The following is a 27,597-nucleotide window of genomic DNA, read 5'->3' on the forward strand; positions in this document are numbered from 1 at the left end:
TCCCTTTCATGACCCCAAGGAAAGGTCCCATGTTTCTTCACCATTTAAGCCCTTGCGCTTGGTATAGCACCTCGAGAGCTGGTACCAGACTGGCTCGGTTCAAAGGTCACCTGTGCTTCTGACTCTGTGTAATCCTCCTAACCTCTCTGTGCTTTCATTTCTTCAATGATGAAAAAGTGATAATAATAGTATAAGCCAGGACATCCTCATGATTAATGAAATGACACATCTAAATTAGTTAGCACAGGGTCTGGTACAGATTATTGTCAGGAACCAGCCTGAAAGACGAACAAACCTGAGGTCCAGCGGTGGGAATGAAAGAAACAAACACAGTCATGGGGTCAGGAAGGCTGCCCTCCAATGAGGTGCAGCACCAATGGCTTCAAAGCCTTTATTATATAGTGAGTCACAAACAATTAATAATGAGGTGGGGGAGATACAGAGTAGTTCCTTCAAGGCCGCATGAACGCTCTTTCAGAGTAAACACTTGCCTCCTGCAGGAATTCAGACCTTGGTAACTATCTTTATCTCGGCTTCTAATGGGAACTTTTGGGGAGGACTGAGTCCTTGGCTCCAGAGCCTCAGGCTCCGCGGGCTCTCAATATCAAGGGTCATTGTGGGGAGGGTCGAGTCCCTGACTCCAGACCCTCACGTGGCATGGACCATGTCCAGACACTTCACCGGCTCCCAATAGATTATAAATTATAATTATTTACTATTACCATTTGACTGAGTTGACAAAGAAGAAAGAAAACAGCTTTTATGAGAGTCTTAATGACTCAAGTGCATAGTTAATGTTCATGAAATGTTTGGAAACTGAGTCATGAATTCAAGCTTCGGAATACGTACTGAGAAGGTGTGGTGCTTTGGAGTGGGGTGACATCTCTGCCTGCTCGTGCCTCAGGGTTGGTACCAACAGGGCCAGCTGCGCTTGTGACATTTGATGGTACAACTCAGAGGTGGAACTGGCACAGTATCTGTACATTTAGCCAACACTTTGGAGTCCTAACTATGGTGCCAGGAATTTGGCTAGGCAGTGGTGGCAGGTCACATCCTCTAGTCCCTAGAAGCTGTCCTCAGGCCCTGACTTATCACATGTCATGTAAAATCTAGCTCTTTAAACTGTTTATAGGTCATTAAATGCCATACCTTAGTGCCGCTATTCTCTCTTCTCAAGAGAAATCTAATGGTTACTTCTCCAAATACATAGCAGTTTCCTCTAAAAGTCATGTTTCTCATAATAATTATAACTCTAATACATATAAACATTACTATACAACCAGTATACCAATGCCTTAAATCCTGGCATGTATTATGTACTCGAATTTATAATAAATGCTTAAACTTTAAGTTATTTGCCAGTTAGGATGACAGGATTAATATGAAATATGTATATATTTTCCCACTAAAATATTAATTATGTAAATAAGAACTGATCTATCTTGAGGTGAGAATTACTAAGATCATTTTACTATTGCCTATAAAATAAACTCATGAGGTTCTATAAAATTGATTTTGGTGTGGCAGAGTATAAAAATGAAAACTTAATTTATTATAAGATTTGTGGAATCACTAAAAGGTGCAAGGTATAAAAATAATTAAAATAAGGATGAGGAGGATTAGAAGTAAATGAAAATAATAATGCTTTTTGAAAGTAGGATTGTTTAAAAAAATTCAAAGTGGCATATTAAACAGTCATTTTTAGCAATGAATTTTATAAAAAGGTCATTGGAAGAATAATATGAAATAACTAGGAAATTTTATTTATAAGTAAAAAAAGGCCAAAAAAAGTGAGTAGTATATATTCTTAGGGTATAAAAATGCAAAAAAATTATTTATTTATTTGATTTATTTCTTTTAAATATATCTTTATTGATTTCAGAGAGAGGAAGGGAGAGATAGAAACATCAATGATGAGTCATTGATCGGCTGCCTCTTGCACGCCCCTGAATGGGGATCGAGCCCGGAACCCAGGCATGTGCCCTGACTGGGAATCGAACCTTGATGTCCTGGATCCTAGGTCCATGCTAACCGCTGAGCCACTCCCGGCTGGGCACAAAAAAATTTAATGGACACTACCATCACTTAGTAAGTACTGTGTTTAAGATTTAAAGTAACCAAATTGTAAAGCAATCCATTTTACAAAGTTATATTTCTTGAGAAATAACAATTGAAGAATTTTGAAATCTATTATTGACAGGCCCAAATGGGCACATCAATTCAGTCTTTCAATAGAATGGGAATTCACCATCTGTAGGCCAGAAATTGATTGTTTAGAGAAACAAAAGGCTTCAAAAGTGTTGATATATCAGAATCTAACAAAATCTGTTATCATTATCATTTTCTCCATTCTTTTTGGTTAGTGATCAGCAATTCTAACTTTGTCAGCGTTCCAGACAGGACAAATTCAAAGAGTTATAACAATTGCCTAATTGCTACTTTAATGACAGACATTCTGTAGTACAATAATCTCTTTACTGGTAAGTTGTATCAGGTCCAGAGAGGTTAGAACAACTTAATCAAGGTCACCCATGTTCTAGTTAAAGGCAGACATGAACCCAAGTCTCCCAAATACCCACAAAAGACACAAATATTCATTATATCGTGAAAATTAAGTACTGATAGTCTGAAGACGACATGAAATTCCTTGGCCTTTCACCACACGTTAAGCAGACAGGAAACACCATCTGGAAAACATGACAGATTTCTTAGTAGAACCTCTGCTAATTTTGCCAGCCAGCATTACTGTTAAGACTGCCCATGTGCCATTCCAGTACTTCAGTGAGGCCAGAGGGAAACTGCCACTGGGGGTTATGCAAGGGGACAAAGGCTCTCTTTCTGAAATTTTCAAAGGCCTAGGATTTAAAATTAGTAGTAGCCTAGTATCCTTGCCTTTGTTTAAACCACATTATACCACCAGAAACAATATCCTGGGGAGTAATAAAACTCATGTGCCTTTCCCTGTATGTTACTCTCCTGTTGCTCCATTTCTCTTTCTCTAATGGTCACATTAAACGTTCTTTTTGAACCGCTTTGCTGCGAACGGCTAAGATACAGCACAGTTGGCCTTCCACATGGGATGAATGATAAGAAATACCCCCCCAGAAGGAGAGTAAGCGGTACACTGGGCAAAGTTTTCAGCCGGACCCCTGCCTGAGTCCTCCAGGGTATAAGGCCCCCTGCTTATTTCCTTCATGCTATAAAACCACACTCCGGACACTAATTTCCAAGACAAATGATAAAACCTCTGCCTGGTGTCCAAATTTTTCCTCTATCTTACTTTGAAACGAAAAGGACAATTTCGGAGGAAAAGTTATTTTTAAAAAGAAGAAACAGCTGTCTGAAAGTTTTAAAGGGAGGAAATTCGAATCCTCACCTGCATTTAATCTACATGCCCCGGAATGCGCGGGAATCCCACCCACTGGGGCAGGCTCCGGGCCCTGGAGGACAGACGGCGTTCATACCGGTTCCTCGGGGGACTTTGCAGCAATTTTCTGGGCAGGAAACCAGTCAAATCTGATGAAACCAGCTCGGGGAAGAAAATCTGAAGCCCTAACCGCCCCCCCCAGCTGGGTCGAGTGCGGAGATAGGCAGTGGGGACCCTGGGGAGCGGGGTCCAGGCCGGGGTGGGGGGCTGGCGTTCCTCGGGAACCGGAGCCCCGCCTGGGACCCCAGGGCCTGACCCACGGTGCAGGGACAGCGCGAGGGTCCCGGCTGCAGCTCCCAGCGCTCCGGCCCGCGGCACCGCTTACCTGGAGGGCTCTGCAGGGACTCGAGGGGCGCACGGGCGGGGCGCGGGCGGCCTCGGGGCAGAGGCGCAGCTGCGCTCAGGCGGCACCGGGCTCAGGTCCCCCGCGGGGCTGCCTCCCGGAGGCGGTGGCATCAGCCGCCCTCCCCCCACCCGCCGCGCGCAGACGGGGCGCTCGCCTCCCGCCGCTTAGCATCTGGGTGCAGGCGGGGCGCCTGTAGGAGACACACGCTGAGAAAGGCAGGTGGGGAACGGCTGGAAAAATCGGGGCTGATCTGACCCACTCCTCGGACTTGTGCCTCATTTCCCCTTACGTGCCTCCTCTACACTACAACCTTGACAACCTTGAAGAAAGAGGTGTTTTTGTTGTTTGTTTTTAGAATCTGGGAAAAGTCGTGCCTTCCTGTCTCATCCTTCCCTTGCTTGGCGCTGAGCACCCCCTTCTCTCAGGACGGGTCCCTGGTGAACTGACCCTTCTTTGTCACCTCACTCTATTAGTGGCTAAGGGGCTTGGGGCCAGAAGAGGATTCCACAAAGGCCCGAGAACCCCATTTCTTTCAAAAAGAAATCCTGTGCAAGGTCCTCTCCCCAGCGGTGCATCCTCCCCTGCAGGGCACCCAGCGGGGTGTTTATTCTGAGTTCAGCTGCTTGGGGGAGAATGGGGGGGGGGAGGCATGGGAGCAGGGGTGGGGACTGCCCCCTCAGCCTAGGCCATTTCTTAAGGATCCAGTCCCACTGGTGACCTTCCCACACCCAAAGCTCAACCACACTCAGCTGGCGGGTGCAGCTGTGACTTTTCGCACCTTGCTGGTGGAAATCCAAAATGGTAATGGTGTGAGTCCTGGGGGTGGGATGGGGGCGGCATTAGGCAATAACTGTTTAGTTTACATATGCAATTATGCTTTGACCCAGAGATCGCACTTCTAAGAATGTATGACAAAGATTCTGTGATGAAAAGGAGGAATGTATATGCTCCCCCACTTTCTATTTGTAACAGCCAAGGACTGGCTGGAAATAACCCCATGACCTTCAGAGACCTAGACCCTGAAAGGACCTAGACCTTCGGGACAGGAGTCTCCTGAGAGAAAGTGGGGAGATCCGAAAATACACACCTTAAAATAAGTTACCACTTGTAAATAGGGTTGGATGACCCTCCTCTTTCCCTATACAGCTGTCTTCAAGTGTTTCTGTGGCATGCAGTTAGACAGACATGAGCAGAGCAAGGACAATGGGCCAGGTACAGGAGGTCACCAAGGTGGAACGCTCACCAAGGTGCCTAGCCAGGGACAATTATAGGGTGGGACCTCCCCTAAGGGGACCTTTCCTCCCCTAGCAAATTGATGGTCCTGCAGTTTGGACCCCTTGCCCTTTCCTCCTTAGAGATAACATCTAGGCCTCAGCTGTATTTTAGCTCCAGACCCAGAAAAGCAACAAAACCAGACCATTGACCCCATCCACGGCAGGCCTCAGGCCCAAGCTGCACTGGATAATGACCCCACCACTGCCCTGGTGCCAACCAAGCAATCAGTGGAGACATAGACCCTGAAAGGACACACTTGAAAAATTGCTGAATATTTTATTGAGACCTTCTGGGGCCTCCCTTAAAATTTCCATCCTTAAAACCCTTAGGGTGAGGACCCAGTGCGCTCTCCCTCCTGGGAGCACTCCCACACCTTTCCCTTTTCCTCCTCCTCATCCTAGGCTCTTACTATTAACTTCCTCACACCCAAGCTCCAATGCCTCCTTCCTTTACCTCTACAACTTGTTTTCTAAGCCCATTTCTTCTAGGAATTACTTCTACCTCTGTGACTTACCAAATAAATGTTCTCTTACAGTTTGGGTCTTGTCACTGAATTCTTCCCTAGCCAGAACCCAAGAACTGAGTTTGCTGAACCAGGTTTGGTCTGATGCCAACAGTCAGGCACCTGGTGCTGTTCCCTCTGCCTACAACATTTCTATATGGGGAGGTGATGGAGACATAAAGATATAAATTAGACTTATAAGTTAGGTAATTTGAGATAATTCAGTTATTTATTTAATGAGAAACTATTAAGCACCTAGTCTTCTAAGAACAATGAAAGTAAATAGTGAAGAAAATTATTTTTTTCATGGATGGTACATTCTAGTTGGGAGAGAATAGACAATAAAAAAATATTTAACAGGTCAAGTGTGAACAAAAAAGTGGCCACATGCTAAACCTGACAAGCTCAGAGGAGGTGCATGGCAGGCCTTGCAAACTCAAGAGACCTAAAGTAACCACACAGTGTTATCGGTGGAAGTGGGGTATCTCCTTCCCTACTCGGTGTTTGGTGTTGGGGCTTTACAATATCTCAAGAAAAAGAAATTCCTGAGGCTCTCATAGAAGGATTAGTGATTTACATCCCTGGGTTTGCAAAGTCCCATTCCCAGGATCTAGTTCTGTAAAATGTGCAGCCGGGGATTCAGCAGAGCTAGAAGCAAAGCCAGCGTCCAGTGTTTCCCTTCCATGGTGGAGCTGAGTCCCATGGGTCCCATTAGGCTAGTTGCAGTCCATCAGTCCATTGTGGTTGGGGTCCTCATGTAGGCAAAAGCAGGAGCATAGAAGTCCCATAGGCCAGGAGCAGAGACTGAGCAAGAGAGAGAACTCCTTTGTTTAGGAGTTTAAGTATCTCAAATCTTCCCAAGCTTGCAGTGGCCACACCTACTCTAGCCAATGACCTGTTCCCAGATGTGACTGATGGACAAGTACCTTCCCTATTTCACCCAGGCTTTACTGGGCATTCATCTATTCCCCTGTCCAGCCCCTTCCCTGGGGAAAATAGACCTGGGGAGTGTGAATTTGCAGCTTCCTGGCAAAGCTGCACAAATGACATGCTTATAAAATTTGGCCTTGCCTTTGCTCCTATCCAGGTATTTATAACTGGGTTTATTACAATGGTATCATCGATGCAATAAGAAGCAGACCATTCAATGGGTGAGAACAGAAAACCCCAAAACAAAAAACATAACCTGAGAATTTAACACACAGTAAAGTGACTTCAAACTAGGTGAGAAAAGGTGGTTTGTGGCACGTGAATAGCCTTTTTTTTTTTTTTAAGTTCTTAAATGTTACTGCCATGCTCCAAAACAAATCTTGGATTGATTAAAGATTTATTTGGGGGTGTGGACAAAAAGGGACCATATGCTAACCTGACAAACTCAGGGAAGGCCTGTATGGTGGCCTTGCAAACTCAGAGACCTAAAGTAACCACAAAGGATGGTCTGAAGTTAAAACATATAAACTAAAAGTAGTTTATGGCAGGTAGTCATGTCCTAGGCTAGAATCTTCCCTGACAAAAGTCAACCTTTACCTTAACTGAGCCTGTCTGTTCTTTTGCATCTATCAGAGCATAGCTTTGGGAGGTCAAGGTAACTCCCCTGTTCCAGACCCCTCAGGGCACAGCCAATGCACCAGGGCAGAGACCACAAATCCTCTCATGTTAATCGTGTTGTCATCATGTTAATTGTTGATTGATAACTATCCTGTACCCACAGATGTAAAAGGTGTATGTGTCTATCATTTTACTTTTCATCCAACCCCAGAGGTTTCCCCACTTTGCCTTCTCCCACCTCCCTAATCTATCACCAGGGGATTTCTTGTAACCCACCCACATCTTCTCTTTTGATTGTGATGCATAAAATAAGGAGCAAAACCTGCCATTCTCTGGAGCTTTATCGCAATCCTTTGAGATTTTGCTTCCTGACAATTGTTGAGTTTGCCTGCAATAAACTCACAAAAATTCTCTATAGGTTTGAATGTTTCTTATGTTGACAAGGGAAGTAAAATGTAAATGTAAGAGGTGGGCCCAAGGGAGAAGATTAAGAGGCATATGGAAAATGGCTTTCATTTCATTAGGTCAAGGTGCACTGGTTTCCCATAAATTTGCACGTGCGGGGACACATATTGCCACAATCTTTGAAACTATGAAAGCATCCTTCTGTTGTTGCATCCACCAAATTCCCTGGAGAATAGATCAACTGGAGGTTGGCTGCAGTCCAGAGAAATGTGGAAGAGAAATAAATTGAGGCACAAGGAGATTTAGAGACTATTTTATTTTATTTTATTTTATTTTAAACAGTGGTAAACAGTTTTTATTCAGGCAATGAAACATGGAAAAAATATATTAGTAATCATTATAATAATTTCATTTGTGTGAGTATAACTTTTACAAATATTTACCTGACACATAATAGGGAAATTACTGTGCATATAAAATTTATGTAGATGATTATTCCACACAACACAATCCTGATAGCAGTAGTCAATGCTGCGTTCACTCCTCCAGATGAGGCTCCTCACATACTTCATGGCACCCATGGGGACACAGTGGAAGCAGATGTGCAATTAACATTTACTTGTTGGCACATTAGTACAAATGGGTATCTACTGGCAAACACAGTTGCTAACAGCAACACTGAAAAGTTTACTGCTACCTCTGAGATTTAAATGCCTGGGTCCCGTCCCATTGGGTAAGAAGGACCAGGGCTGAGGCTGCGGGTGTGGTGACAGACTGTCCTGTATCTGGACTGGGGGTGGTTTCTGAGTTCCAATTTTTATAGGTCTGCTTGGGAATTATTTATATAGAATATTGGTTATCCATGTGACTGAGAAATACTTTTTGGAGTATATTTCAGATACCACTAAAAGGCAGAGAGGGAGAAAGTGGAATCTGTAGAGTTCTAAAGAATCGATACAAGGAAGGTTCAAGCCACACCTCAGCTCCACACCTGGCCTCCTCCAAATGAGTTAAGACTGTCAGCATCACACGCAACATCTCTATGTTAGAACTATAACCAAATATATATATATATATATATATGCAATAGCTGGAACCATATTATAGTTAATAAAGTCATTCCTTAAGAATCTTGTTTGTCCAAATCTAACTGCATGCTAAGAGGCACAGAAATGGGATTGCATTTGGACAAAGAACTATGAAAAGTGCAAACTTTAGTCTCCAGAATGCTAGCTCTGGGCACTAGGGAGGGTCTTCCCTGGAAATGCTGCCATTTATATTGTCTCCCAGAGGAGAACCTTACAGATGTTTCTCCAATTTCTTTAGCTTTACTCTATGGGAGACTCAAGGTTTAAGTGCTAAACTTGAGTGATAAGCTTTTCAAAAATCACTGGAATCTGGAGGCTAGTCAAACCTTTTTGGACAAAAGTCTCCTCAAAATATTTCTATTAAAGTCTTTGAACACGACGACTTCTTAGACTTTTGGCCTGACATTCTGGGATTCCCAGATTATATTTGTTCTCTAATAAGCAAATAATAATCTGCTATCTTTAAAATTCTTCAGAATATATACATTTTTACTTTAAAATTCTTTGCCTGAATCATTTAATCTTTCAACACCTAGATTCTCTCTTTCCTACAAGAGCTTAAAGTAAGAAACCAAGTTCAAGAATAAGCTTGTGTGGTCACAAAACCAAAATGAAAGACAACAGTCATGTACAGTTCAGTGAGATGATTACTAATTATAGTGAAAAAACAAAAGGGAATAAAGAGAGAGCTTTAGAGCTTTTATACCACTAGAAAAAGATGTGTGAATCATTTCCAGCTAGTGTACACAAGATTACCAGCCTTGCTCTTTAAAAATTCTATTTTGAGCTGTAGAGCCAACAGCAAGCCCTCGGTTATCTTTCTTTAAAGTCAAAGCTTCCCTCTGGCTGCTTTCGGACAGCCCAGGAACACCTGGGCAGTTTACTCCTCCTTTTCACAAACAGCCCTAACTAGGGGCTGTCCAATAAAGATCTAAGTATTGGTGTAAGAGTTGCACAAAGTGTGGGGCAGGTGGAAAGGGTAACTGGATGGAAAGAAAATATAACCTGAGTGATCCCCCAAAACCAAACATAAATCTTCCCTTAGATTCCATATCATTCTGGAAGGCAGCCAGATCCTCAGAGCCTAGCACGAGCACGTGTTTCTACATTCCCTAATTTGGGCTAGGTTTGAAGAAGCTAAAAAACACATAAGAAAACTGGGCATTTCAATATTTCCAGAACAATTTTACACAACCAAAGGTCTGGGCAGGCCTTCAGGAGCTTCTCCCAATAGAGTGAATCTCAGGAGGTCTGACGGTGACTGACCAGCCAACCAAGTGACAAACTGCTCAGTCTCCAGCTAAAATACATTAAGATAAAGACTACCTATCTACACTTTGGCCAAGTCAAAAACCTTAAGAAATGGCTCTGGATCCAGTCTCAGCAAGATCACCTAACACTTCCCAACCATGATCTAGGCCAGCAACTTCCATTCATCTCTTGTCACTTTTGTAAGGTTTTATTGTTGCCTAACTAACAAGTACTCTGGTGCCCTAGGGGCCCACTCTAGGCTATATTCTTACTCTCTGGAGTTCTAAAAGTTTGGAGTTTTGGGGGGAGGGGGGTTGTTCTTTTTAAAGGAAAAAGAAACAACATACTTTATTCTGCCCAGTATATTCTCCTGATTTGTCAGCTGCACAAGCTACATTTTTATTCTTCTTGGAGCATATCCAACTATTTCATCAGAAGGAAGCATATATTCTTGTAACAGTCATGGCTGAGAGGCCAGTGGCAACTACTACTTAACATGGGCCCTCTCAAATTCCTTGTGCAACAACCTTGCCCTAGGATCTAGTTTTTAAGGGGTCTCTTTGACCAGTGTGTTAGGGAAGGATCGTCGTCACCTGTTTTAACACACAGCTACCTTTTCTTATCTACAAGAATCCTAAAAAGAGGACCAGGGTTCATAACGGAGACCACTAAAGCCTTCCATGCTTAAAACAATCAACAGAAAACAAGTAAACATGGACATGTCACCAAAATACAGCAGCAAAAGGTTTAGCAACGTTTCTTTCTGCAAAATACACAGCTCGTCTTCCTGGTAGGAGAGGACTGAACGAGGAAATCAGAGGCACCACCGGGAGACACCAGCCCTCTGCCGCTGAGCCTACAGTAAAGCTCGCACATTAATCCAGTGACTGTTTTCAAGGCCCTAATGATTGTCAAGTCACTTCTCCAACCACAGATCACTTCCGTCATTCTTTTTTGTACAAAATGGTAAGACAACAGTCTTTAAAATATAGCCTAAGCACCAATCATGATAAATGTATATTGGTAAAATGTGACTTCTGGCTTTAAGAGACATTATTGACCTCCCTGGGGCTAAAGATTGCACCCCTGTGAATAGTACACTTCTAAAGAAAAACTCATGTTTAGAGATCTATAGACGTCCTCCACTAGGCACAATTTATTGCTGAAGGTGGACCATGCAATAGTTCTACAGGAAAAGTACGAAAAGTTACATGTACTGAACATAGTGCATGTCACCATAAAGACCTTCAGGGTGCTAAGATTAAGACAAGGCTGCTTTAAAACACTTGCAGGGATTTGGTTTTGCCTACGAAATGCTGGGGAATTCACTGGCTACATGGCAATTTTCCATTTGGGGGTTAACAGCCCCATCACACTGAATGAGAGCTTGAGGAATTGGGTTCTCAGAGTGTGGATCTGCTCCCTTTACTCCCCTCCTCTAGTGAAATGTCTTTTCTTTAAAAATATTCAAAACGTGCTGATTTTCAGAGTGTTTCACATGATTTTTTACTGCCCATTTTGTTAAAAATTATCTTTAGTTTGAAAGGACTTTTTTTGCCTTAAAGAAAAAATCTGAAAAACAAGGCATCACACTTGTGCAAAACCAACTGTTTCTTCACCTTATAATTGCTGATGGGGTTACAGACCTTTTAATTATATAAGTTCATCTAAACCTTTTACAAGTAGATTTTCTTCACATATTTCAAATAGACAATAAATAGGAAATGTTGGTTCTGTAGCAACAAGTGAAGTGGAGGAGACAAAGTGGCTCTAGGATAGTCACACCCCAGCTCCGAGGGAGCCCCACTCTGCTGTGCCTGCAGGGGGCAGTCACCACCAGCCTGCCAACTAACCCCAAAGGGGTCACACTCACACTCATCAAGGCTGAGGAGCGTCCAAATACCAGGGCAACAAAGATGATGGCGAGGCCTGGCTGGGCATGGCTCAGCGGTTGAGCATCGACCTAGGATCCAGGAGATCAGGGTTCAATTCCCAGTCAGGGCACATGCCCAGGTTGTGGGCTGCAGCCGATCAGTGACTCCCTCATCATTGATGTTTCTATCCCTCTCTCTCCCCCTCCTCTCCTCTCTCTGAAATCAATAAAGATATATTTAAAAAAAAAAAAAAAAAAGATGATGGCAAAGTCTTCCCTGGACGTGACACCTGAGCCGGGGTCATGAGTCATGATAGGCAGGAGTCAGGGGTGGTCACAAATTCTCAAGTTGGCATTCTGAGCCAGGACTTTCAAAATAGGCTTTTACATTTATGGAAAGCGGTTCTTCTGTAGAGTTATCTGACTATGCTTCAGGGGAAAAAGAGCAGCATGTGTAAATATGTGTGCATGTGTACAAATGAGTAGTCAGAGTCCCTTCTTGTTCACAAATTAGAAGTAACAAAAACCAAGTTACCACCTCAAATAACACCATTAATACTGAAAATTAAATTTAAAAGATAAAATAAACAGGTCACACAAAAATCAGACAGTAGCCACAAAATCACAAATTTAACGCACCTGGAAAAGTAAAGCTGACTTTAAAATGAATTACAGACAGAGAAATCACAAACCCAACTTAGCAGCCTGTCTAACTGGACCATCAGGTGACGCAGGACTCGAGGATGGCCTGCTGCCACTCCTTTGGGGACTGTGTGGCACTCCAGGGTTTCTCCCAGGGCTATGCATCGGCAGGAAAGCGGGACAGGCAGCAGTGGGCATGTGCTTTTTCAAAGTTTTTCTCTCTGCAAAGGGGCAACAATTCCTGGGTAAGGCAATATAATTGTGGTGACGAGAGAAGCAGCCAAATGCAGATCCAGGGAGCTAACAGGGGAAACTCAGTCAGTCTTTCCCTGCTTTGCAATCAGCTCATCACAGATTTCCGTCAGTTCTTCAATGTCTTGGTTCTTCTGCTGAAGGGCCCTTTCCAGGGACTCCACTTTCATCTGCTCTTTGCGGAGTCCTGCATGAGAGCTGCACTCTCAGCCTTTGCTTTTGTTCGAACCTGAGCAATCTCTTCATTGGCTTTGTCTAGTTTTCTTTTGCGTGGATTTTCAGAGCCTGATATCTCTGTTCCTCTTGTTTAACTCTGGCTAAGTAATCCTGAGCACATTTTTTCAAGGCTTCTTCATTCTTCTTGAACCCCTCCAGAACACCTTTCAGGTTCTCATATCTCCTGAAGAGATCAGAAAGGGACCTTTCCACAGAATTAAGGTCAGCCAAGGCCTGCTCCTTCTCCATGGTCAGTTGCTGGAAGCTTTTCTGAGATGTCATACTTGCCCTTTGTTCATCTTCAATCATTTGGGCAATGGTCTTTTCATATTCAGCTACAATTTTCCTCATCTCCAAGACTTCTTGTCGGGTTTCTTCATATTTTTTCTTCAATTCATTTGCTTCAATCTCTTTAGCGATTATCTCTTCTCTTATCAGAGTGAGCATGGCTGTCTAATCTGATTCACTGAGGCAGACGCCATCCAGGGGGCTCTCTCCTCCACAGGCCACGGCCATGGGGGCCTTCTCTACAGGGGATTCCAGCATTTCAGGCACAGCAGATCCATCTTTCTCCATCTTCTGGCATGTCTCTTTTTCTATGTTTTTCACCTCGGCCCAGGATGATTGGATGATTTCTGAACAGATGAAGTGGATGCCAGTTTCTCCTCATCGGTAGCATGGCCATCCCTGTTAGAAATGTCTGAAATCTGGGAAATCACTGCTCTTTCATCCTGATGACACCCATCCAAAGCAAGGGACTGCGTTTCATATTTTTTCACCTTACAGCCACTCGTTATTAAACGCAACTTTGCCTTCTTGGGTGATTCTAAGATTTCATTAACATGATTACCAGCAGGAGAACAAAAGTCACTGTTTGTTAAAGCTGTAGTTGGTTTAAAGGGATCCGTGGGTTCATCAAAGTGGTAGGTGCCCTTAGGGGAGAGGGGAGGGGAGTCCTGCAGTGTGGGCTGGCCCCCAAGGGGGCTGAAGCTGGGGTTATCCCACTGACTGGGATCCTGCTTAGAAGACGCTTGAGAGAGAGAAGCACTGTCTGCAGCTGGGTCCAGAGGAGGATCTGCACCTTTGCACATACTGGCTTACTGGCACCATCTTTCTGTACCTTGGGAGGCAGTTTGTTACCCAGTGTCCTGCCAAGTTTTCTTGGAAGGCCTTTCCTGGACTCTACATTTTCCACATCTTCTGTGAAATCAAACTCGAGCTCCAGGGGTGAGCTCCTCGACTCCTCCAGCAGCTCAAGCCCAGAATCATTGGTGTCACTACTGGGAGTGCTGCTTGATGCTTCCTTAAAGTCGGGGACAGATTTCTGGGTCCTGGCATCTCCTAGCAAAGGATTTGTGTTCCCGTCCATTTCATCAGGGTAGGATGGCTGGGGGAGAGGCAGGCCCTCCTTGGAAGTTTCTGAGAACTCGCCAACTGTTTTCTTCCTCAGAGAGACAGGCTTGGGCTTGTTTAAGACCAGGGCTGTGGTGGTGTGAAACTTCAGGCTGCCCAAGGTCCCCTCCTCCAGAAAACTCCCCTTTAAAAGAGTCTCTAGGGGAAGGGGGACCTGGGACCCCGAGCCCCCGAGCCCCGAGCTGCTGGGCGCCGCTGGCCGGGCCCTGAGGAGACCTCAGGAGAGGCATCTGGGGGGGGCGCCTGCCCGGCAGGGCTCCGCGCCGCCCCATTGGGAAGCAGGACTAGGGGGAAGCGCTCCCACCCGCCCCCAGGGCGCTCGCTTAGCCACACCCGCGCCTCCGCTGGAAACGCTGAAGGGCGCGGTCGACGGGTCCCTCCATTTTGAAGGGGAACAAAGGCTTTGCCCTTCCCCTACTCGTAGGAGCTGGAGCTGGAGCTGGAGGACCGCGCTCATGTCGTCCAGCCCTTGGCAGATCCCCCCCCAGTGGGCGAAGTGGGCGGGGTCTGGGGTGTGTGGGGGGGGCGCAGAGACAAGGAGGCTGGAGGCCCTGAGGGCGACCCCAGGAGGACTCTAAGCCGAGACCAAATCCTTGTTTCAGCTCAGATTCTGAAGGTGATTTTGAGACCCCTGAAGTTGAAACACCCATCAGATCACCTCTCAAGGAATCACTAGGATTAGCAGGACCTGGGGCCAAAACCCAAGACTCACAAGAAGTTGATGAACAGCTGATAGCAGAAGTGGTTGAAAAATGCTCCTCTGAGACTTGTTCTAGACCCTCAGAAAATGAGGTTTCACAGCAGCCTGTTGCGTTTTACTCAGTCAGGGATTTCAAAGAAGAACCTGAACGTGATATTAGCAAGATTTCAGCAGTGAGGCCATTTTCCATAGAAACCTCGAATTGCAGGGATATCTCGGCACCTCTTGGAACAGAAGCAGTGTATGGCTGTGTAACTGCCCCCTCAGGGTCAGCTCTGCCCTCCCGCCCACCAGAAGCCATCCAGGACAAGGCGATGACAGAAAGCACCATGGGGGTTACCCTGGAGGCTTCCTCAGAAACCGACCTGAAGAGTGGGAACTCCTGTCCTGAGCGAGTGCCCAGCAGAAGCAAGTTAAGCAAAGACTGCTGTTTCACTGCGGTGAATAACTTTTGCAAGCGTCAGGAAACAGCTAACTCCCAGGGATGTTTGAACAGAACCCCAAACCCGCCCACGGGCAATCTCTGAGATTTGCGATGCTTGAGCGGCCCACGTGGGCTGGAGCACCCTGGGCTGTAGGTCTCTGTGCGCATGCGCAGTGATGTCAGCGGCGTTGCTTGGTTACCGTGATTCTGGGCCTGGAGATTCTAAGCCCTCAACTGCCCAAGGCTCTGCTTGAACCTTGTGGCGGCGGGCTGTTGGCGAGAGACAGAGACAGAGACAGAGAGAGAGAGAGAGACAGAGACAGACAGAGACAGAGACAGAGAGAGAGAGAGAGAGACAGAGAGAGAGAGAGACAGAGAGAGAGAGAGACAGACAGAAAGAGAGACAGAGAGAGACAGAGAGAGAGAGAGACAGAGAGAGAGAGAGAGAGAGGTACTGGGAGCCGGAGGCGGGAATAGTGGAGGGGAAGGTGGGGCTTCCCTGAAGCCCGTAGCCTCTGCAATAATGTTTGGTTTTCGGAGGCGTTCGACCCTGGCCCCCTTGGGTCACCCCCCACGCCAGAGGGGGGGCAACTCTGGAGGCGGAAGGCCCGGCTCCGGAGACAGCGACATGCGACCGATCCACAGAGCTGCCATGGCCGGCAGCGTGTGGAGAGTGAAGCAAGCTCTGTTTTTCGGGAAAAGCGGCTTGAATGACAGAGACAGGATGAGCAGGTAACAGGGACTGCGAGGCTGGGGCGCGGGGTCCCCGGGGAGGAGGCGGGTGGGCCCGGAGGAGCCCCCCTGCCCGGCTCAGGGGGAGCGCAGGCCGCCTGCCCCGCCCGCTGTCCCGCCGCCCGCGGAGCCGCAGCGCCTCCCGGGACCTGCGGGCCCAGCGCTCGGGCCACTTCGTGAGCAGCACAGACACAGACACAAGGACCCGCTCAGAGCCCCCCTGCACACACTCTACTGACAATTGTTAAGCGATTTAACCACATATCAATAATGGAAACGAAATTAAGTGTATACAGCATTTTATATTGATGGTCACACTTTATTCCCATGATACAGCAACTTCTGGGCTAAAAGTTCTTTAGGTAAAACCCGATAACCGTTTATCTCGGGGCACACCTACGCTCCTTACTGAGGGACCTCAGAAGGACTTTCAGGTGGGAAGATGGCAGTGCCCTCGACTAGGAAGACTCAGTTTCTCAAAATGTGTGCTCTTTTTATGTTTGTCAGTTTTACAAACCAAATAAGTATGGTTTTAAAATTTTTGAGTTACGTTGGTTGTCTTTCATTATTGTCATGAAATTAAGAAAAAATTTGTGTAGCAGACAAAGGTTTACCCTTCTAGGTATCAACATGTGCTATAAATTTCCACAAACTGTTTGCTTACTAGTAGCTGAAAAGACAGATAAATGATTGGGACAGAAGGAAAATGTCCAAACACCCAAATATATGTAAGACTTTAGATCTTGCTACTGGTGACATTTCATGTCTGTAGGAAAAGGTCAAGTACAAAGGGTGGAGAGATACCTGTTAAATATTTGGAGAAAACTAACTAGGTTTTTATCTCTTCCAAGTAAATTCAAGATTGAATTTTTTAAATACACAAAATGAGAAAAGTACCAGAAGAAAACACAAGTGCCCATTTATACATTTTTGTTGTTGGTGGCAAAGACTTCAAAAGCAAGATTTCTGGAGGTTGCTTGAGCAATATAAAAAATTCAAACCCTCTGTCTATCAGACAATATTAGCAAAATAGAAGACAATATACTTGCAAAATATTTACAATGTCTGTGTATCAGAGAAAATGTGTATCTTCATTTTATAGAGAAGTCTTTGAAATCAACAAGGAAAAACAAATTTGAAAGTGGACAAAGACCTTTTTGCTTAAGTACAAGTGACCAATGGACAAAAAAAAAAAAAAAAAAAAATTAGTGCCCCTGATAAAAAAAGGAATTTATGTTGAAAGAGGAGTAAAATAATGTTTTCCATCCACAAAGTTTGTGAAGACGACCAGGGATTGTCCTTGTACTGCTGCTTAAAGTTTAAGTTGCTTCTGACTTTTGAAATAGGCAATTTGGTGATGAGTACCACATTTAAAATGTCTGTGTGTATCCTATACCCATCAATTCTATTTATACTAAAATATCTTTATGAAATAATTAGATAAATTACATATAATTTGTTTTTCTCAGCACTCCTTAAAATAGCAATGTATTAAGAAAAAAAATCGGTTTGATTATACATACACACAGATTATCATCTTATGTTAGCTGAAAATATGTGCAAAATGTAATAAAATTTATTTCTGATCATTCTCAATGAGTATTTTTTAAAACATCTGATTTCTGCAATGATCAGGTACAGAAATTCTAGGAAATATTATCATGAATAAAATCATTCTGGAAAAGAGCAATAATATGAATCTTGCAGAGATAAAATTATTTCTCACTTTCTATTTTGCTTTTTTCTGGAGATTTTTTTGAGGATTGGTATCTCTTGACAACTTTTAGCTTCTTCAGAAGTAAAGGAAATATATATTTTTAAATTGTTGACACTGTAATAAATGTCATCCATTTCACCCCATTTAGTGCCCCTCCACCCAGGCCCCTTCGGCCTCCACCACATTGTAGTCTGTGGCCATGAGCTATCCATATATGGACATATATGTTCTTTGGCTAATCTCCTTCAGTTCCTCCCAACCCCCTCCTTCTGTTTGTTCCATGTATCCATGCCTCTGGTCCTATTTTGTTTGTCAGTTTATTTTGTTCATTAGATCCCACATATAAGTGAGAACATATGGTATTTGTATTTGTGTGGCCCATTTTGCTTAGCATAATACTCTCCAGGTCCACCCATTCTGTCACAAAGGGTAAGAGTTCCTCCATTTTTACAGTTCTATAGTATTCCATTGTGTAAATGTACCACAGCTTTTTTATCCACTCATCTACTGATGGACACTTGGGCTGTTTCTTATCTGCCTGTAGAGTGTATGCATATAATTACACATATATATTTTACTTTATATAGCTTTATTACATACAATATGTAAATGACTATAGATTAATCATTTTAGTTGTGTCCTTATGAAAATAAAAGATAAAAAAACTATGCCCTGGCCAGTGTGGCTCAGTTGGTTGGAGCTTCATAGCCATAGCCCTCCCATACACTGAAAGGTCACTGGTGCAATTCCCGGTCAGGGCACATATCCAGGTTGCAGGTTCAATCCCAGGTCGGGATGCCTACAAGGAGCAGCTTATGGATGTTTCTCTCTTTCTCTCTCTCTTTTCCTCTCTCTTGAAAATAAATTTAAAACAAACATAAAAAAATTTTTTTAAAAAGTTAAAATTTTTGTTATTGACAGTATTACAGATGTCTTCCATTTTCTTTCTTTTTTACCCACCCAACCCCCACCCCACACAAGGCCCTCCCCATACTATTATCTGTGTGCATGGGTTATGCACATATGCATATATGTCTTTGGTTAATCTCTTCTTGTCTCACCCCCTCACCACCGAGATCTGTTATTCTATTTCATGCATCCATACCTCTCAACCTATTTTGTTAGTCAGTTTATTTTTGTTCATTAGATTCCACATATAAGTGATATCATGTGATATTTGTTTTTCTCTAACTGACTTTTTTCTTTTAAAAAAGCAAATATCAGTGATTATTACTACTGCCGATGTATCATTTTACTTTATAAAAGTTTCCTTTAAAAATATTGAACCCTCCCACTATGTTTATCCATTTTTTCAATCCATTTGTACATGAAATATAACCTGAATGCCTATTATGCAGCGGACACATTCTACTCAGGATGTTTTCAATCTCTCAGGCCCCTTTCATCCTTAAAATCTTCATGTTGCCCAATATGAGCAAAATGAGAAATTCAAAATTGAAGTATTAGGACCTAATCACAGTTGAAGCTTATTCTCCCTCCTTTCAAGCAAAAGCATTTCTGAAGGTAGTATATTGTAAAAGATAACCTTTACCTGCCCTTTTGAAAATGCATAATAGTGTTAAACACTAATATTGATCATTGGGAAGATTTGCTTTCCATACAATCTATAAATCTAAATATTGAACAAAATGAGCCATTCTTTTCATTTAAATCCTGAGTTTCCTTGGGCTTAAATTTTCTTGAAAATCAAAGTAAGAATTATTTTAAAAATTTCTTGTTTTGTTCTTTTGGTTCTCTTTCCCCCATAAGGCTTTTAAGAACTAAAATTTATTTAAATGGCAACCATTTGAACAGAAATGCAAGAGGTCTGTTGTATCGACCATTATTCACTCAGGGAAAGGCACCCTGGACGGTATGATGCCAGTATTCTATGTATCAATAAGATTTTTTTTAAACAATGCTGCAAACTATAGTTGTAAGACATTCTGAATTAAAAATTGGATTCCAATGTTGGAGATGTTAAAATGTGAGAGAATAAGCATCTTAGAATCATTGAAATACTCAGTGTTCTTTCTGATCCTTAAAACATGCCTGCAAAGTAGGTATAATGATACCATTGTACTTAATTGAAATGTTGTCTTTGTAAAGTCATAGTAATAGTAATAGTGATACTAATATTATGTAACAATTATTAAGCTGTTTTTTGGTGCTAGGAACTGTAGTAAATGCTTTGCATAGATTCTCATTAAAGCAAACTGGTGTCCTGTGAGATAACTACTATTTTTATCCCCATTTTGTTGATGAGGAAATTGAGGCACAGAAAGGTCAAGTGATAGCAAACAAGTGACAGTTAAAACAGGATCAGACTCAAGCTGAGCTGAATCCCCAGGTCTTCCTCCGTTCAGATAGGCTGCTGCTTCATTAATGTGCATAACAAGAACTAGTAAATATTGTACTGTCCCCAGAAGAAAATGAAGGTGTAGGGACAAATGTTTATAATTACATGAATAACTATGTATATTGAGATAGTGCACTCTAAGTTCCTAAAGAGTCCTCTCACTTTCATAGGACTGCTCTCCATGTGGCCTGTATCCATGGCCATCCCAAAGTGGTGACTCTCCTAACAGACAGAAAATGCCTGTTGGACCTCGGTGACGTTGAAAACAGGACGGCTCTGATTCAGGTAGGTACTAGCCAACTATGTTAACATGCGATGGATTTGAAGTAAACACTTTGAATAAAAATGAATTTCTCTCATTTAACTATAAGTCATTGGTGAAACTTGTGGAATGTTTACTTTGAATTCCTAGAATTTATAATCTATTTTTTGGCATAATACTGACAGGCTGTAAAATGTCAGCAAGAAGAGTGTGCAGCTATTCTGCTAGAACATGGTGCTAATCCAAATATAATGGACAACAATGGCAACACCGCTCTCCACTATGCTGTCCTTGGTCCCAGTAAATCTATGGTGGAAAAGCTGCTTTTCCACGACGCAGATACTGAAGCAAGAAATACGGTATAGATCAAATAACTTTATTTACAAAATATTTGAAATACACATTTTTACTTTAGTTGCAAGCATTTTCTTTCTCACACACATACACTGAACACAGTATTATCAGGCCCTGTCACCATGGCAACAACTCCAAAGCCCAGTCAGGGAGGGCTGGAGGAATGTGGTGGCCACAGAAGGGGCAAAGCTCTGTCTCCCAGCTACCCTTCTACCCCAGGAGGACAGCTTCCTCTTAGGGCCTGGGAGTGGGTGGGAGGCTCAGAGCCCAGAGGACTGAAGGCCTGGGGGAGTGAAGTGATGGTGGGGACTGGCTGCTATGCTGGCAGAGGCTTAGGAAATGGGTGCTGCTGGGCACGAGTGGGAGGGGGAGCCCTAGTGCCCAGCAAGGGGAGCTGGGGAGTGCAAGTGGGAAGAGGAAGCCGCAGTCCCCAGGCAGTAAAGGAAGGACAGCATACCAGGATAGGTACTGTGATAGGAACAAAGAGTCTTGGAATCAGGACTGTAAATATCTGAAGTGGGATCTGGAGAATGATGTTGAAGTTAACCTGTTGAAAAGGGAGTGGAGGGCATTTTAACAGTCAGTGACTGCACAGGGGTGAGAGGAAAGCAGCTCCTTTTTCTTTACTTTCTATATTACATGTTTAAGTTCAGAGGATCTTTTATAAGTTTTAATATTCAGTTTGGATATATGTAATTTTATAAATCATAAATTGTTTTTGCTGCTTTACAGGATGGCCGCACACCACTTGCACTTGCTAAACATGAAAATAAACAGAAGATGGTCGAATTTTTAGTAACTAGAGGGGCAAAAGTCGGCCAGATAGAAAGGTACAATAGCTTGTTCTTCCTTTTTTAGTTTGTATTTGGAGAGCACATTTATCAAAGCTGGGGACAGTGAAACAAGGAAGGGCTTAGGATAAAAGAAGCAACAGGGGAGAGCCTAGGCAGAGTTGCTTTGGCTCAGTGTAAACTCAGAGAAAAGGGGCCTTGGAGACAGGTTCAGAGGGCTAGCCCAGGATGAGCTTCCACTGCCCACTGCTCCCCTGGTTGCAAGTCTGATGAGGTCTCTTAGAGTTTAGGAGATGGGAGCCTGAGAGGGTGAAGAGGGGCAAGGGAAAGGCTCAGGAGTGCTCCCAAGAGGGAGAGTGTGCTGTTTTTTTTTTTTAAACCCTAGTATTGATCTAGAGTGGTAACAATCATTCAAATGAGAAAGATTAAATTAACAAGAAGATTAACTTATAATTATACAGTAAAAACTATGAACATATTATCAGTTAGGTAGAAAAACAATTACTCTGACTGGGCAACTGGAATAGCAGTATACTGGAGGATTCTATTTATTTATAATTTTGATTGATGTCATTTGCAATGTGACCTTTTTCATCATTTATTTTATATTAGCTAGAGGGGTTTCATACTAGTTTTATTAATTATGTATTTTATGGATTCAACTGATAGTTTACTTGATACAATAGTGGACTTAGTTTCTCTTACAGTTTTTTTAACCTTTACTTTGTATATAGTTTTCCTTAAAAGGTGCATGTTAAATATAAATAGAAGTTGATTTTGTCTTTTGGATAATCCTTTGCTTTAAATTGCTTTGTTTGACAAACACTGATATAATTAGGTTATCCCTAAGTGACTGTGAAAACTGCTACCAGATATAGTCTGGGCTCATCAGTTGTTATTCTCTTTCATTTCTAGTATATTTTGATGTTTTTAGTTTTTATTGGTATGGATAGAAGGAGAAAGATAACTTTAATTGAATAAACACTTCCTTTAATGGAGGCAAGTTATATGTGAGTGATAAAGAAAAGAGACAAGGGCCTTCAATTCACACGAAACCGGGCTTAATGCCCAGCTTTCCTGCTTGACATGTGTGTGACTTTGGGAACATTTCTTAGCATTTCCAAATATGTTTCTGGATATGACAAGGATGATAGTAATATATCTTTCAAGGGTGATTGTGTGTAAGACTATCTAGTGGTTTTATCTTGTAAATATTTACTTTAAAATGCTAGTTAACAGGAAACTGAGGTTTAAAATAATTTCACTGTTTTTATGGAGCAGATGAGATTTAAGGCAGCTTGAGAATGGCAGTGAATTAGTCTATGTCATCAGCCAGGCTCCAAGCAAAAGGCTAGACTAGTTTGAAGTAGCAATGGGCCAGAGTCTTTATTTCAGGACTTTTAAGATCTTTATTGATAAGGATCCTAACATTATCCATTTCATTCCAAGTGGAACCTCTATGCATGGGGTTACAAATAAAGTCACATCTCTGGTTTTTCTAACTAGTTACTTGGGGTCTTGAAGTGTTCATGTTAGCAGAAAAATGTGTATTTGCTGGGGGCTATCTCCTATACTCTCCCCCTTGAATTTTGTAGGAACCTAAAGGATTCCCTAAGTCCAAGGGAGACAGTCTTCTTTCACAAGTCAGATGGAGATGTAAAAAGGACATTCTGATCTCTCTGTTGTCTCCATTGGTTCTATTGCTGCAGAGTTGCTATTGAAACAGGTCCTAAGTCAAAATTGATCTTTGCTCCCAGGCTGCCCTTGCTGATCCAGATTCCTGAGAGTTCATGTTGATTCACCCTTGGACTTGAAAGTTACAGCATTTTATAGTTTACATACATATGCTTATATGCTCGGCCATTATTCTAATTACCAGCACTGTGTTCTGGCAGCTTGGCTTCCTAGCTTTAGCTACCCACAGCCTTCCCCTGACACTGAAAAAGCTATGTGTAGCTCACATATTAGCCCAGACCTTCGCAGATGAGTTACCCTTTGAGCTTCTTGTTTTTTCCTGCCAGAAGGTGTTAGATGGAACGACCATTCTAAGCTGTCAGAGAGGTTCAAATAATGCTGCAGGAAAAGGCCAGACTTTCCTTTCTCCTTTGTTACCAGATCTGTACCCCATGGTCACTTTATATCCTGTAGAGCATCTTTGTTTAGGTAGTGGAAGGTCCCATATCACCTTTCCCAGAATAGTAGGTACCAACTTGCCTGAGATTCCATAATTACAGTCGTCCCCTCAAGTGATATCTTTGCCATAATAATGACACTTTCCCAAGTGACTTGAATTTACTTCCGGTTTCAAAATATTTTAAGTTATGCCTCACCTGGAAGTCAGTCAATAGAAAGCTCTGAATCAAAAGTAGGTTATTGGGCATGAGACTTGCTAAGGGCCCATGCATGCCTCATCAGTATCCATGAGTGACAAGTAGGATTCTAACTCGCAAGCTAAATGGGGGTGGACAAGGAGATTGCGCATCATTCTCATAAAGATCTGCTTCATCACAGTTTGAGTAGGTAGAGAAGGGAGAGTGGGAGTCCAGGCCAGCTCGTGACTTCTCTTAGTTTTCTGTTGTTGGGATGATTAACTACCAAAATAGGGGAGTATTTTGATATCTGACTTCATGAAGAAATATAATTGTAAATAAATTTAGTTGCAAGTTATATACTAGTTGAGATACCCTGAATTACAAGCCATGAAGAAAGAACAGTTAATAACCAAAATTAATAACATTTTCTAAAAACTGCAATATTTGAATGTTAGAAACTTTGAAAAACCCACATTGGTGTTTATTTGGGATTCCAAAATAGTTTCAACAAATAAAGTTCATGAACAGATTTATTCTTTGCCTTACTCTTTCTCTGAACATGTCTTTTTGCTGTACTATCTCATATAATCATCCTAATAGCCTTCTAAAATAAGGCAGTAAGATTCATATTTTATAGAGGAGGAGTTTGACCCAAAGAAAAGTCACTTGTTTGAGAACAAATAGCTAATGGTTATAGAACTATGATGTCTGAGTTGAAGATACTTGCCATTATGTCAAGCTGACACTAATTAATTCACTGAAATATATGGCCCTCAAATCATGACTATTTCATGTAACTTTCTTTTCAATTATGTGCTTAATAAAAAGTTTGTAGAACTTACAAGTTTAAAGTGTATGGTATAATTAAAGTTTGAATATTAGCTCTGATATTACCGGAAAAATTCTAAGAATTTACAACATTTGGAAAATATTTGCTTTAGTATTAATACAGTAATATTATTTATCACCATTTCTTTATACATAGTAATCAACAACGAACTACTGAATATGAAGGAGAAATGCTATCTGTAAAATGTTCTGAAAGGAGTGATCATGGTAAGATTTCTAATAGTGAATTACCCTAAGTGTTCCCACCATAGATAAAGAGTAAGGAAGTTTTGATAAAGAAAGAGCAGTTAAAAAAAAACCACAATGTGTAAGTTACATGTATAGTATTCCTTAATTTCTTCCTTAATAAACTAGTATCTAGTATTATTAAAACCATTAATTGTAGGTGATTTAAAATCTGGGACAATATTGTTTGAAAAGAAGTTCATTTATTTATTCATGAATTCTAATATCCTATATGATATGGTTATGTAAAAAGTAAAAAGATTTCAGTTAGGATGTAGTATGTTTCCTCTTTAATCACAGTATAACAAATTGGACTTGTTAAATATAGATGTTTTGTTTAGTTTTCACAGCAAATAGATTACACTTGGTAAATGAATACTTGTTATTACATAGTGATTTGCCTCACTAAAAAGTCACTAAAATTATGAATTCAACAATACTTTCCTGGCACCAAAAACAAATAGCAAACAATAAGAACTACAACACTTAGCCAGAGTGAAACAATCCCAATGATACTGGATTTTAAAGATATCTACCAATAGTACAGAAGTCAGAGAGGCAATGCCAGTTGAGAAGCATAGGTTATTTTACATATGATACCAATAAGGTCTCACTATGATCAACTTCATTCCTCAGAAGTCAAAACAGAATGAGGCACGTTGACTTCATTAGAACAAGATGATCCTTCTGCTTGTTGGATAATTGTCATGACAGTGTAATTTCCTTAGAACCAGACGCTCTGTTGCCATTGGTTAAAGATAATCATAATAAATATTCAAATAGCTCAACTTGGGACTCAACAAATTATAATAAAACTAGAAAAAAGTTTCATATTAACAAAAATGCCAGTGAGCTACCCAGCTGTGGCACTGAGTTCATTGTGTGATGTGAACTGTATGAGGATGCCTTGGACATAGTAGACCTTCATCAAGAACTTGTGTAGGTTGGTTTTACAAACCATAGGAAACACAAAGATGCAATAGAGTTTTGACCTTGAAGGTGCTCATAATGTCAGACAGCTGCCCCTGGTTTATATCTCTGTATTTTTGAACCAGAATTTTCAAATACAATTTCAAAATTCAGTTACTCATTGGTCCACTTCATGGTTTGTTATTTAATTCTCACATATCTTAAAGTACTAAGCACTATTCTGATTTTACAAAATTCATTCCATTTCCAAAGTAGGTGTTGTTCTAGGCGTATGTCTTTCTCATTTGTTCTACTTAAAAAATCTTCTTAATTTATGATGGAACAACGATAGTTGCTGTTATTTCCCGCCTGTGAAAGCCATTAAGAGCCCATGTTTGACTAGGGCAGTTGATAGCAGCAAAGTAAAGCAGAGAAAGAAAAGTCCAGTTATATGATTTCATGAGGATTAAGTGCAAAAAGTTAGTAGAGGGAGAGAAATCTAAGACTGTTGATTAAAAGGTCTCCAGCATGCGCACTGGCCTGTGAATTGGACATGGAGAATAGGACTTTATCAGATGAGCAGGGAAGAGCAACAGTTCAACAGGAAAGACCAGATTTTTCCCACACATTTTGAGTTTGTTGGAATATCCATGGGTAACTCAGCCTACATTTTGGATACAGTTACTTTGATTCTTTACCTTGTCCTGTCAACATCTACCTTTCATAGGAGAGCCATGTTTGTAGTGTCGTAAGATATTAAGAAAAAGTTTAGAAACAAAGAAATAGAACTGTCATCATTAGAACACTATTGTACTACCTTTGAGAATTATCCTGTTACTCTCGCTACCCCAGTTACTCAATAGATTCATAACTATTGTACAAAGGAATGAAACCCTGCTTAGTTGGAGAAAATTGCTGGCGTGATGTTTCATTTTCTTATAGGAACTTTCATACTATAGAACGTGTTATCAGTCATTAGGATTCTGTATCTTATATTTTCAATAAATAGAGTTGTTGCTTATTTCACATTATTTTCTGACATCATCGTTTCATTTATCTCTTTCGTGCTTTTATTCAAATAGATCAAGAGGAATGTTTGGTAGAAGAAATAAGAATAACCAATTCCACGAGTGGTATGTGTGAAATCACCTTCTGCTTCTAATCATGTAGAACGTAACATCACCCATCATAAATGCCACATAATGCCATTCTGTTAGGGGGTCCCTAAATCAAGACCTTCAACAAGAACATGTGTAGGTTGGTTTTGCAAATTATACGAAATGAAAAGATGAAATAGTGGTGACTTTGAAGGTGCCTATAATATCAGAAAGCTGTGCCTGGTTTATTCCTGTGTGTTTTTTTGAAACAGAATTTTCAAAGAAAATCTCAAAATTCAGTTATTGATTGATCTTAATGGTTTGCTATTTCACTCTCAGGTGTCTTTTAGGTACTAGGTGTTATGCTGATGTTCCAGAATTCAAACATTTTAAAAACCAGGTCCCTCCCTTCAAAGACCTTATTATCATTGTGATTTCTATTATTTCCTATACTTTATTCAGTGCCTACCAGGAGCCTGAGCAGACTAGGATCTTACTCTTGTCATTATTCTTTTACATTGATGCTTTAAATCTATGGTGAGAACTTAAGGTGAGGGGTGGGAGGCGGCCTGGAGCCCGCGAGGGCGTCCGCGGGGAGGCTCCGGGCACCGGCTCCCCGAGCCCGCAG

The 27,597-nt window shown here is 41.9% G+C and overlaps 1 protein-coding gene and 1 pseudogene across 1 annotated transcript in view; one reads left to right on the top strand and one right to left on the bottom strand.

The window, feature by feature from the left end:
• Positions 1-12,319: 12,319 nt before the first annotated feature.
• On the bottom strand, positions 12,320-14,695 carry LOC148094359 (transforming acidic coiled-coil-containing protein 1 pseudogene; annotated as a pseudogene).
• A 1,295-nt stretch (positions 14,696-15,990) lies between these two features.
• The window catches only part of LOC148094360 (ankyrin repeat domain-containing protein 26-like), a 60,656-nt gene continuing 49,049 nt past the window's right edge, over positions 15,991-27,597 (top strand). The window contains exons 1-4 of the mRNA XM_087822122.1: positions 15,991-16,094; positions 20,341-20,455; positions 20,618-20,791; positions 21,519-21,616. Of these exons, the coding sequence (XP_087678248.1) occupies positions 15,991-16,094; positions 20,341-20,455; positions 20,618-20,791; positions 21,519-21,616 (491 nt within the window). The remainder of the gene's footprint in view (positions 16,095-20,340; positions 20,456-20,617; positions 20,792-21,518; positions 21,617-27,597) is intronic.

This window comes from Miniopterus natalensis, chromosome 1 (assembly GCF_054644295.1).
Source record: "Miniopterus natalensis isolate mMinNat1 chromosome 1, mMinNat1.hap1, whole genome shotgun sequence".
Classification (NCBI taxonomy): domain Eukaryota; kingdom Metazoa; phylum Chordata; class Mammalia; order Chiroptera; family Miniopteridae; genus Miniopterus; species Miniopterus natalensis.